A 13,632-nucleotide genomic window follows, 5' to 3' on the forward strand; every position below is an offset into this window, starting at 1 on the left:
CTGTATCTAACTTTGAAATTGCACTCCCTGTTAAGTCACATCCCTAAGTACCTGGAGGTCCTTTCCAACTCTAACATTCTATGATTCTAAGTACACCACCAAACCCATCAGGGGGGAAGGGGGAGGTGCATTAGGAGTCCTGCTACTTTAGTCTCTGACCCATTCCTTTTCTTTGGGTTGGGGACCTGCGTGCCATTGGCCTAGGGCACCAAAATACTTTGTCACGGCCCTGCCCATGAGCTTTTCTCTGTACCATTGCACAGTACACATATGGCACTGCTATAATAGTGCCATACTTTAAATGCATAATAGCTCAATAGTAACAGTGCATAAATAAGTAAAACCAGAGCCTAAGTCACAATGTAAATTTACGGGTTGCTGGAGCCCCAAAGTGATGATGCTCTGAGGCAACTGCCTCTTTTGCCCGTACTATAATTTGACCCTGTATTTTTTAGTTATTCCTTTAGGTCTCATAGCTCCAATTGGTTATCACTGTTACCTGGTGGCAAACATGGCTCTTAGTGATGAGAAGGTGGCAGCATCCTCTTTCAATGCCTTCAGCTCATTCCGCAGTTTCATCATGGTTTCGGTCACCATCGTCTTCTCGTTTTCATACTTATTTTTAAGGTTTGCAAGTGCAACTTCTGCAGTCTGAAACATACAAAAATAATCCGGCTGGACATATATTTCATAGATACTTGAATAAAAGTGATTTTGATGCCCCCTCCACAAGACTGCTTCCGCTGCCCACGTCTGGCATTATTTTCACAACGCGCGTCGGCACGTCGGGCCGACGCATAGCGACGGACCCGTGCCGACGCTAGTGTGAAAGCAGCCTAAACGATGGCTGTATTACAATACAACTAACCCTATGCAATAAAAAACACGGCTTTATGTACAGATGTGTCCACCCTTACCTCTCCTCAAATTTTGTGGGACTGCAATATTTGACCAATTTTTTAAAACAAATTTAATGCCCTATCACAACCCCCGAGTGGCCACATATAAACCCATATAATATAAACATCTCCCAACAGAATTTCCCCAAAAAATGTTTTTCTTTCTAATCTGGTCATCTCATGACCCTCAGCTCAGGATATGTCCAGGCAAGAGGAAAGGTGAGGACGCATGTGTATTTGAGAAACTTGACGTTGGCGCTGGAGATATTACCTGTTTGTTCGCTTTTAATACGGCTCTAAGGGTTGCAATTTGCTCCCGTTTGGTACTAAGCAGAGACTTCAGTTTGAGAATCTCCTCCATTAAGGCTTCTTTGTCTTTATCGATCATGGGCACTAGTTCTCTAGCTGCGGCTCGCTGACGTGACAGCTGTAAGGATCTGTCCACAGCCTTCTGCAAGTGTTTGATTTGATCCCTGATAATGGCATTGAGGTTATAGATGTTCATTGGCTCTTTACGAATATCGCTAGAGTCCGATACCGGGGAGGATGGAGGGGCAGTGATGACAGGGGATACAGTAGCAGACTTTTGAAGGGTTGGCTCTTTGCTGGAGACTATACTATCTTTTGGTACTGGTTCACATGGACTTCTTGCCTCGACTGGAGAAGCCATGCCTCTCCTAGCTAGCCTTGGTGATAGAAGTCCTCGAGGGTCATCTGGACCTTTCAAAGTTCCACTACGAGTCACCTTACTTTGCCTATAGTAGTCCAACATAACTCTATTTGGTGTCTCATTGTTACATAGACAAACATGGTGGTAGAGTTGGGCCAGTTCTTCACTAAAAGTCACTAGTTCATCTTGAGCTGTATTAAGGGTATTATGGGTTTCATTTGCGATAGAAGTCATAATATAAAGCTCCTTCTCCATAAGAAATAGCTTTTCTCCGCTCTCCTTACTCGCCCTCTCAAGACCCGTTACTTGCTCGGCATACATCTGGATTCTCAAGTCCAACTTTGACTTCTCATCCGTGTAGCTCTCTATATGTTTATTGTATTTTTCTTTTAAGGCTTTGATTTCAGCTTTGAGGTCTATCACCTCGGTTACAGCAACTTTATATTTACACTCCAAGATCTCCAATCCATTGATATCCACTTCGTAGTCATGGGTCTCCTCTCCCGAAACTTTAGCTTTATCAGAGTCCTGCTCTTTGTCACTGTGAAGTCTCCTCATTGTGTTCACATGTTCTGTCAATCGATGGACTCGCTCGTGTTGCTCCGTTAAGGCTCCTTTTGTATGTTCCAGCTGAGTCTCAGACTCTTGCAGGTTGGTCAGAAGAATTGCCTTCTCTCGTTCCACCTGCAAACAAAAACATATCATTTGAGATATATTAAAACATGCAAATACAATAAATTTTCTATGACCTTCATTCTCCAGTTTGGGGTAGTTTGGAACGTTTCAGGTCCTTGCCTCCTGGTATCTTACATGCTGTCTTAGTGCTACATAGCTTCTTACAGTTTTTTTTGTTGTTGTAGTTTTTTATTTACAGCTCTTCCACTAGGGAATAAAACAATTTCTGGCCACTATTGGACTTGAGAAAATCCATCTCATACATTCTCCTAAGTGAACATTGAAGCAAAATCTAGAACTATGACCTCCAGGTGACTTCTTTTCGTCTGGGACACCTACCTCCCCCTCCTGCAAGCAGATAATCAAAGTTGGTTATTTAATGGAGCGCACACCATGCATGGCTGCCAAAGTATTTGGGGGACGACAGATTTATGGCTGGTGGAGATAACCTATAACTCTTATAGCCTTACATTGATCAGAAAGGCAAGCAGACTACTTTAAGTTTCTTTGTCCTCCTTTTCAAATCATGAATATTGAGTTTTTTTATGAATGTCATAGATATGACAGATATGAGAGACATATTTTCGGCATCACGATGAAGTAACAAAGGTTGTCTGACATCACTAGGTGGTCACGGCAGCACCTCCAAATTAATATCGGTCAGATGTATGACAATATTGACGTCATGTTTCCTATCTAAAGAAAGATAAAATCGTGATAGGAAATATGGCATTAATATCTACCACCTGGGACCTATAGGGGCAAATATATTGTGAAAGTTGAGGATCCCATAAGTTTCTAAAGACTTGGCCATATCCCATGATCAGCCTTGTTATAAGTCACCGAAGGGGAGGTATGTGGGCGTGACTTGTGTTAATGAAAACAAATACTGAACCATAATCACTGTCGGTCCTGGGAGTTCTGTCCGTTACCCCCCAAAAACAAAGAGCTCCCCTTCATAAGCCACTCTTACGACATCAGGTTTAGAACATTTTTTCTGTTTATCCTTTTTATTTGACGTAATTCTTTATACTGTACTGTCCAGTGTGTGTCTCTATGCTTCGCTCTCTCTCTGTTATTCTGTTCATTCATACTCTTTCCCCTCCCAATACAATAAATGTCAACAGGCAGCTGTAACCCGATCCCTCAGTAAGTTGAAAGTCTGTTTTATTTTGATGAAGACAAACCTTCAACTTACTGAGGGATCGTGTTACAGCTGCCTACTGTAGTCTATAGAATTGAGAGGGGAAAGAGGACGAATGAAGAGAGCTGCAGATTTCAGAGTGAATGATCAGTTCAGGAGGCCGGAGAGAAGAGAAGAAGTGGCTCATAAGTCGAGGAAGAAGTTTTTTTTTATATCGGCCTGTACAATAGATTTACGCAATGTTTCTTAAAAAAAGGACAGTAAATATTTAACTGCTTCACATTAAAAATTATTATCAGTGTTTTTATTTTGAGACTGAGCTACTAATTACTAAGAAATACTATAAAATACCGTACTAGAAAAATAACCCCTTAAAATACCCTTATATACGTGGCCCCTAAAGAGAGCAACATAAAACGCACCAAAAGTCGACCACCGCGGCTAACAAATGGTTTAAACGTAAAATTGTGCTAAATAAAACACACACATATGGGTGCAGTGTTTTCCTTTCCTTAACGAGTAAGATTCCTGATCCTCTAGACTCGGCTTTTTGCAGTAGCCACAGGAATAGACCGTAAAATAGTGCTGAGTGTTCATGCTGCAGGGAGAAGATAATGGCTGCTGACGTTTCACTTAGGAGTCCAATGTGTATATCCAAAGGTCGTAAATCTCATTAAGATATACCTTTAAATTCGACTTTGTAGTAAGCGGTCGTAAACTTCACTGTAGTTTCATATTTCTGCTGTCTCTGCTTATTTTACACTTCCAACCACTGGATCCTCCACCGATGACAAGAACAGGGGTCCCACATGTGCATGTGCGACCACCGATCCATTCTAACGGGAAGCTTGGGACCTACAATCTTGTGATCGGAGTGGGTCAGGTGGATAGAGAATTGTTGGTTTTGGACAATTCCCTTAAAAACAGTTTCAACCGTTTTGAGCACACAGCTCCAATGCAGACTTATGTCTCCTTGGTCACAGGCTATCGCTACTGGTGATGAGTGAACATGCTGTTATAAGGTGTTATCTGAGCATGCTCGGGTGCTAACCGAGTGTCTTCGGTGTGCTCGAAAAATGTGTCTGAATTCCAGCGGCTGCATGTTTCGCGGCTGTTCAACAGCCACAACACATACAGGGATTCCCTGTTTGTTAGGCAATCCTGCATGTGTTGCGGTTGTCGAAAACCCAGGCGTGGGGACTCGGACATATTTTTCAAGCGCGCCGAAGTCACTCAGTTATCAACCGAGCATGCTCATATAACATCTTATCACTAATCGCTATTAATATTGATAAAGGGTTGCAAAAGTATACACACCTCAAGCTTATCATTTCTCAGAGAATATACATATACATTGGTAATACAGAACATTTTTTTAAAGAGGGTAAATGAGGCCATTGTACATTTATCCTTTTGATTGAATTGTAGCCCCCCGGGAGCTTGCAGTCTACGGTATATTTATAGAAACCTCAGTTCATTATCTACACAGGGTAAAATCAATAATGTCAACTGGGAAGTATTGAGCGCACCAAGCAAACTGTAACCCCTTCCTGTAAAAGAAAACAACAAACCCTAAGTAAATATATAGTAAGTCCTTCTGTGAATAGTGTGAAAATGTATCTAATGCTCAAATGTCCTCCAGTCTCACAGACAGAATGAAAACTGCAGCTGCATCCCCCTCCTCCCTCTCCTTCCTCTTTTCTATTTACCGTATTACACTAGATATATCCTTAAGTGACTTAGGGCAGTTTAAAACATTTTCCACTGAGACGAATAAGAAAGGTATAAAATGCATAAGAAGGGTATGCCGATGCATACGGTCCAACAGTATGCTAAAGAAAAGGTATGGGGTAGTAAAATTTAAGTCATTTTCCTTTGAGGAGCAATCGTGTTTGAGGGTGTAACCATTAAATGTTGCTTAGCCCCTTTTACTTGGATCTACATTTATGGAGCGAGCTCAGGAGCGGCGAGGTAACGTGTAACTTTGAATCCAATTTTGGGGTGAGATTAAACACTTACTAGAAAGCGCAGCACTTGCTTTTTTGTACCTGTGCCTCTCTCGTAAGCTCCCAAGAAAACAAAAGGATCAGGTATGTAAATTTGAACCGTCCTTATTCCCCTGTCAGGGAAAAAGTTGGAAGGCCCCCTATCAAATTTGTAGGCCTAAATTAGATAGTTGGTGTCTAGCTGAAATCTGCAGCTTTGGCCAACGTTAACTCGGTGTCTATGGGAGCTTTTAGAGGCAGCTTCTATGGGATCCTTGTGGCTTTGTGGATATGAAGCCTGGGGATGGTATACTTGACGTAGGGATGTATTCCTGGGGGAAAAAAACTTGAAGGTATCATAAGCGTTGAGTTGGACGGAAGTTGTCCAATCTGAGGCCAGTTTCACATATCCATATACCACGGACTGAGTGTGGACTTTAATGTACGGACTGCCTACAACCTCATACATGCCAATGGAGCTGTTAAGTTTGGGTCAGGAGGCCCACGACCAGTCCTTTGATCATGGTTCATTCTTGGGCATGGATGTGCGACACCGGCCTTAGAACTGTTGGATGCCTTGTAAGTATAAAGACCGGTAGGACTAATTTTTCTATTATAGTATGATATTATTTTTATTGCATGTGGTCTCATTTAAACCACCAGCAACCCTAACAAATCTTGATGTCAAACATGCCCTCTCCTCACCATGACAGATTGTATACAGGACCTTTTACCCAAATTTTTCCAACAACCACCACAGTCCAAAATCACTGACATGATACTTTGCACAAGGTGCCCTGAAAGACTCGAAACAAAAACTACAATCCAAGATGAATGTGCGTGGACACACAATAATCAAGAAACAGGGTGCAAATAGATTTACGATGAAGAAGAAGAGGAAAATCTTGGAATTTAGTCTTGGATTTATGACCCACTATATGGACGCAGTTCAGAAGATAGTGGAGATGGGTAATCATGGCCAATAGGGTTGAGCAAAACAAGATTTGAAGGATCCTGGTCAAGTGGTCATTTCGGCAGACCATGGCCACCAGACCAAAAGCCCTGCAAACCTCCTTCTACTTGACGGCATCCCCAGCTCCTCTTCAGATAAGTAGTTCTTATGCAGGCATGACAGGTCAAGTAATCAAAAGAGGAGCCGGGCATGTGGGCAGGTTGGACGAGGATCGCAAATCTCTCGTCCGACATGACCACTGGACAGAGTCCTGTGGATAATTTTTGCTCAACTCTACTGGTTCCTCTCCAATTCTGGTGGGTTGAGACAGGGCCCTATAGTTTAGATAGATGTACAGTACAGACCAAAAGTTTGGACACACCTTCTAATTTAAAGATTTTTCTGTATTTTCATGACTATGAAAATTGTAAATTCACACTGAAGGCATCAAAACTATGAATTAACACATGTGGAATTATATACTTAACAAAAAAGTGTGAAACAACTGAAAATATGTCTTATATTTTAGGTTCTTCAAAGTAGCCACCTTTTGCTTTGATGACTGCTTTGCACACTCTTGGCATTCTCTTGATGAGCTTCAAGAGGCAGTCACCGGGAATGGTTTTCACTTCACAGGTGTGCCCTGTCAGGTTTAATAAGTGGGATTTCTTGCCTTATAAATGGGGTTGGGACCATCAGTTGTGTTGTGCAGAAGGTGGATACACAGCTGATAGTCCTACTGAATAGACTGTTAGAATTTGTATTATGGCAAGAAAAAAGCAGCTAAGTAAAGAAAAATGAGTGGCCATCATTACTTTAAGAAATGAAGGTCAGTCAGTCCGAAAAATTGGGAAAACTTTGAAAGTGTCCCCAAGTGCAGTTGCAAAAACCATCAAGCGCTAGAAAGAAACTGGCTCACATGAGGACCGCCCCAGGAAAGGAAGACCAAGAGTCACCTCTGCTTCTGAGGATAAGTTTATCCGAGTCACCAGCCTCAGAAATCGCAGGTTAACAGCAGCTCAGATTAGAGACCAGGTCAATGCCACACAGAGTTCTAGCAGCAGACACATCTCTACAACAACTGTTAAGAGGAGACTTTGTGCAGCAGGCCTTCATGGTAAAATAGCTGCTAGGAAACCACTGCTAAGGACAGGCAACAAGCAGAAGAGACTTGTTTGGGCTAAAGATCACAAGGAATGGACATTAGACCAGTGGAAATCTGTGCTTTGGTCTAATGAGTCCAAATTTGAGATCTTTGGTTCCAACCACCGTGTCTTTGTGCGACGCAGAAAAGGTGAACGGATGGACTCTACATGCCTGGTTCCCACCGTGAAGCATGGAGGAGGAGGTGTGATGGTGTGGGGGTGCTTTGCTGGTGACACTATTGGGGATTTATTCAAAATTGAAGGCATAATGAACCAGCATGGCTACCACAGCATCTTGCAGCGGCATGCTATTCCATCTGGTTTGCGTTTAGTTGGACCATCATTTATTTTTCAACAGGACAATGACCCCAAACACACCTCCAGGCTGTGTAAGGGCTATTTGACCAAGAAGGAGAGTGATGGGGTGCTATGCCAGATGACCTGGCCTCCACAGTCACCAGACCTGAACCCAATCGAGATTGGGGTGAGCTGGACCGCAGAGTGAAGGCAAAAGGGCCAACAAGTGCTAAGCATGTCTGGGAACTCCTTCAAAATTGTTGGAAGACCATTCCCGGTGACTACCTCTTGAAGCTCATCAAGAGAATGCCAAGAGCGTGCAAAGCAGTCATGAAAGCAAAAGGTGGCTGCTTTAAAGAACCTAGAATATAAGTCATATTTTCAGTTGTTTCATACTTTTTTGCTAAGTATATAATTCCACATGTGTTAATTCGTAGTTTTGATGCCTTCAGTGTGAATGTACAATTTTCATATTCATGAAAATACAGAAAAATCTTTAAATGAGAAGTTGTGTCCAAACTTTTGGTCAGTACTGTATATATGGCATAAATGTCTGATATTGGAGTTTCATGTAAAAGTTCTAAATCAGCAATCCTAAGTATTAGACTTTTTTAGTGCTAGACAGGGAGTCATGTGTCAGACAAGCCTCTTCACACTGCATTCTTCGCTGAGACCATTTCCTGACTGGTTCCAATTTTAGATGGTTCCCGTTTTTGTACACCAGAAATTGATGGAAAAATGTAATATAGATGTTCATCACTTAAGAAAACTGTCAAAGGTGACTCTCTGGTTTCTCCTGATGAAGAAGTTATAGATAGTTCGAAACAAGTTGAGAATAAAACCGCAATAATTCACTATACCCTAGACTCTACGGAGCGCAGCATACCCTCATCTCCTACAATTGAAAGAATACTTTTTCGACCTATAAAATGCATGTAAAATTGGGGTTTTATGTGCGTTTTTCTTCTGGCTTGTGGGTACCCTTTTTTACTGCCATAATTTACATTATCATTCATAGATCATGTGATTTCAAGATTCCTCATACATTTTTCTGTCGAAAATGCCACTAAGGAGCATAATATATGTTTTCAATTAACTTTTTTTTTTTTAATGAAAAATAAATGATGTTTTTATTTTGGCAAACAAAAAGCTACAAAGTTATAAAAAAATAAACAAACCATACCTACCGTAAATAATGCTACAATTATGAAAAAAGACACCGTAAAAAAATTACAAAAAAACACGGTATTTATTTTAAATTTAAAAAATTTTTATCGTATTTTTGCCATTAAAGATCATGTGATTCATAGATCATGCAATGTCCATATTCTTCATGGATTCATGAGTTGTAATGTCAAACAGGCAACAATAAACAAAAATGCAGTCAAAAACTGCTTTTAAGAAAAATGCCAGAAACTGGTAAAAAGAAAAAAAACACCATTAATAAAGGGCAGAGCACAGGAATAATTTCAAACTGCTCTAGTATTAATAAAAGCTGTGCTGTTGATTGGTTGCTACGGGCAACAGAAACCGTTTTTTTAAAGAGAATGTTGCTCTAGAATTTAAAAAAAAATTCAAACTTTCGAAAACAGCGGCAGGTGGTGACCGTTGGTGGCGGTTGGTGACCTTTGAGATCTCTTTAGAAAATGGTGACAAAGATGACCAATGAAAATATGACAAGACAGAAGAGCTCAAAATTGCCGGTCTAATTGGAATACTCTATTTTTACATGTATTTATTTATTACATTAATGCTTAGCAATTAAATCTAGAATATGATCTAAGTAATACTAAGAAGCTTCTTCCCTAAAATAAGTTTTCCGATGTTTGTCTGGGCTATACTTCTTCTTGCAAAATCTGCGGTTTTGAATGTTCTGTGCCCTTTGACATGAGGACAAACATTATAAGTAAAACAGCAGAAGTTGACAAAAGCAGAACAAGGAATAGAAATCAAGTACGGTATGTCAAAAACAAAATTTGGTTCCTAAAAGCAACAAGGAGACATGATGATGAAATATGCACCCAAAATGGTGAAGCTGTAACAATTATGTTCACATGCCTATGTTAAACTTTCTCACATCTGCAGGCAACCTTTCCGAGAATGATGACCTTCTATGAGTTCCCTTCGTAGGATCCTAGGAGAATATTTCCAGTGGCTGCACAAGAGGTCAAAAAGATCAGATATTTCAAACCTGGTGGTCCTCCTCAAAGCAAATCACAATAGTGGGGACCCTACCAGATACACTAAAGGACGCCAAAGGGTTTTAAGGAAAAATACAACACATATAAAGCCACTTGGTCAGGTCTTATACAAGAAGCTAGGTTAGTACCCTTCATTCGTGTTACACACATGTCCCTGGTCCACGCTCTGCTCCCATCACCCGTTCTCCCATCACCCAGGTCGCTAAACTCTCTTGTGCTCCACATCAGGCTTTTTACGTAGCCCGGCATACTCCGATGTGATCATCTACTCAGCCCTATGTAAGTCCAACCAAGACACACATCTATGGCTACCTGTTCCCAGTCTTCCAGGACCTCTGCGACCTATTCCATTTTTCTGATCACCTTCGATCTTCTAGGACCTCAGCTCCCTGTTTCTGGTCTCCTGTCCACCTGCAGTTTCCAGAACATTTTCTGTTCATCTGTCCGTTTATGACTTCCAGGACCTCTGCTTATCTTTTCCCGGTCTTCCAGGACCTCTGCTACCTGATTTCAGTCTTCTGTACACCTGCGACTTCCAGGATGTCTCCTGTCCACCAGCAGCTTACAGGATGTCTGCTACCTGTTTCCAGTCTTCCAGGACGTCTGCTACATGTCTGTCGTCTCCAATACCTTGGCTATAGCACTGAGGTCTCCAGGACTTCTGCTACCTGTTTTGAAACTCCTATCTGTATGTAGTCTCCCGTACCTCTGCTACCTGTTTCCCACGTGCCTCAACTGCCTGCTGCACTGAGGCCTGCAGCTTGTGTGCCCACCGGACTTTGAGGATCCAAGTCAACTAGTGAGCCTAACATTCAGGCAGATAGAGCAGTGTAGGATCCCAGAAGAGGGGACAAAAAAAGACGGTTATGTCAGCATGTGAGTTTATGAACATCTTGGGTAACTGAGTATCTAAGAGAGTGGACACAGGAACCCATGTAGTGAAGACTATTCGTCTGGAGCCTGAGGAGCATTTGATGACCCTAGCCATTACCTAGAAACACTGAGACCTTCTGACTGGTTCCCCTTAAGTATTCTGATAGGATCGGTAATAATGCATTCTTCTGTCTTGTCTGTTTTCTATTGGTCATCTTTGTTACTTATTTCTACTATAAAACAGGGATCACAATCGAGAGACTACGTTGTACATGCCAAGTGTCTTCTGTTTTTCCCCGTCAAGCCACTCTCTGACACCGGAGGGAGATAATGTTTAGCCCTAATTTGAGAACCACAGATCTGTAGAATTTTCTATGAACAACAATTTGGAACCTTAGTATAATTCTGCGGCAACAACAGTTTTGGGAAATTTTCCCTATGAGCCATTTTCAATATGATTTATGTGAACGAGGCCTTAGTGGTATGATAGAAGTCATCAGAGGTGAGTTGGGATTCGGGAAGGGAAGTTCTTTACAAGGGTAAATGTCGGCTGAGGCTGGATTTTATTTTGGGAGCATAAAGTGGCTGCTGGTGGAAAATTTACAGTATTTGGGACTCCTTATGTTCTCCTATTCCTTTTACCTGTTGCGCTGATTTTATGTATTTATTGTATTGTTTCTGATCTCGAGTTAATCATAACAACCCTTTTAGTAGGTGTTATAACAAAATTAGAAGGGGAATAGCTTCTTCCAGAATTCATCGTCCTAGGAAATCTAGCCGTATTGCTACTGCTACCGGATCAAGTACAACCAGTCCTCGAAAAACCAGCTCACAAGTGTATGAAACGATGGACCCTCCGGTTGATCCTGTTTACCATAATTCCCCTTTGAGAGCCCTACTTAGAATGGAGATGTAGAATGATATCAGTGCCATTAGCAGGTATACAGTAAATGGCGGCCATAAAGATTAATTGGAGTAGTTGCAGGGCACGGTCAGAGTAAAAAAGTGGTGTTCTATGGTAGTAAGTAATGACTTTGTGATCGTGATATAGAAACCAGGACTATACAGTTGTCAATCTGTGAATAGTTATGTGCGCAACGACATTAGGTAAAAGGGACATGGGGAGTTATGGCTTGTAATGGAGTGTGGTGTAATACTCATAAATATTGTCATGTTGCATTATCACTTTGTTGTGTAAAATACATGTTTTCTATGCATTAAATCATAAATGTATGATCCATAACATAATATATAGTGTTACTATAGCAATAACAAATCAAAATAGCCAACCGTACCTATTCACACTTCTAAAGAAGGGTAAACACTTTGAGTATAAAAAAACAATTTTGTTAAAGAATATACCGTATATGATAACACTTGGTTAAAAGATATAGCAATGGAGCCTCACAATGTGGTGGAAGGCCTGACAAAAATACCCATAGAGGCCAGCAAAGTAATACAAACCAATATGTACAGCAAGGTAAATGTAAAAATTATTATAACTAGGCCCAGTGCAAACTCTCAGTATAAAGATACACACAATACCAATGGGAGAGACAAAGCTCTGGGAGAGGTACAGTATATGCTGCTGCCAGAAGTCTATGTCCCCGAGTTATATATAGGCAGTGGCAAAAGTAAAAAAAAGTGCATAGGGGTAGCCAACATATTGGTCTAAATAAAGTGACAGTGCATGCAGGAGAGATAAAGCACAGAAGTGGTAGGTTAAGATTACATTGTATTACCTCTAGTAGTACAAGGCATAGGCCAAGGGTTTGTCAGGCGTTCCCCAGCCCCGACGCGCGTTTCGATAACACTTCCCCAGGAGTCATGTCAGGGAGGGGGACGCCGGACGTTATAAAGAGAAGGGAGCCAATTGGAAAAATCACAAAGCCAGTCACATGGTATGGGCCGCTGCTGGAACCGACTCTCATGTCAGTATGTTCTGGCGTGATGCATCAAGTGCACGCCCCTGTCAAGTGACACGTCGCTTCCGGTCGATGACCCGCAAGCCAGCGTCGCAGTCATGGTGAGACTGCAATGCGTGCCAGCAGGGCCTATGGTGCCGGGAGCAGAACAAGTCAAGGGGCAGTACACAATAGCGCACGACTGTCATCAGCCGCAGAAATGTAAAAACAAGTGTATGGGGCAAAAAACTATTGACATGTGTACAGGAAATTGTTAAGGGCCAAGTGGTGGAGTGAAGGGTAAGGGCGTATGAACAGTGCAAAAAGGACAAAAAGTGAACTTGTTTCTACATTCCTGCAGCTGATGACAGTCGTGCGCTATTGTGTACTGCCCTGTGACTCGTTCTGCTCTCGGCACCATAGGCCCTGCTGACACGCATTGCAGTCTCACCATGACTGCGATGCTGGCTTGCGGAAGTGACGTGTCACATGACGGGGGCGTGCATTGCGCCAGATCGTACTGACATGAGAGTCTATTCCAGCTGGGTTCCGTACCATGTGACTGGCTTGGTGATTTTCCAATTGGCTCCCTTCTCCTTATAACATCCGATGTCCCCCTCTCTGACTTGCCCCCTGAGGAAGTGTTATTGAAATGCCCCCTGAGGAAGTGTTATTGAAATGCGCGTCGGGGCTGGGGAATGCCTGACAAACTCTTGGCCTATGCCTTATACTCTACACTAGAGGTAGTGTAATGTAATCTTAACCTGCCACTTCCGTGCTTTATCTCTCCTGCATGCACTGTCACTTTGGCTACCCTTATGCACTGTTGCACTTTTTTACGTTTGCCACTACCTGTATGTTACTCAGGGACATAGACTGCTGACAGC

General features: G+C 42.0%; 1 protein-coding gene across 9 annotated transcripts in view; it reads right to left on the reverse strand.

The window, feature by feature from the left end:
* BICD1 (BICD cargo adaptor 1) overlaps nt 1-13,632 on the reverse strand; it is a 240,982-nt gene that overhangs the window by 41,131 nt on the left and 186,219 nt on the right. For 8 of the 9 annotated variants that reach the window (XM_077266653.1, XM_077266651.1, XM_077266648.1 and 5 more), the window contains 2 exons: nt 1,171-2,253; nt 500-651 (listed from right to left, as the gene is read on the reverse strand). In XM_077266653.1, the coding sequence (XP_077122768.1) occupies nt 500-651; nt 1,171-2,253 (1,235 nt within the window). Of the gene's footprint in view, nt 1-499; nt 652-1,170; nt 2,254-13,632 lie in introns of those variants that run through there. The other variant, XM_077266652.1, reaches the window with a different exon arrangement.

This window comes from Ranitomeya variabilis, chromosome 5, assembly GCF_051348905.1.
Source record: "Ranitomeya variabilis isolate aRanVar5 chromosome 5, aRanVar5.hap1, whole genome shotgun sequence".
In the NCBI taxonomy this organism is placed as follows: domain Eukaryota; kingdom Metazoa; phylum Chordata; class Amphibia; order Anura; family Dendrobatidae; genus Ranitomeya; species Ranitomeya variabilis.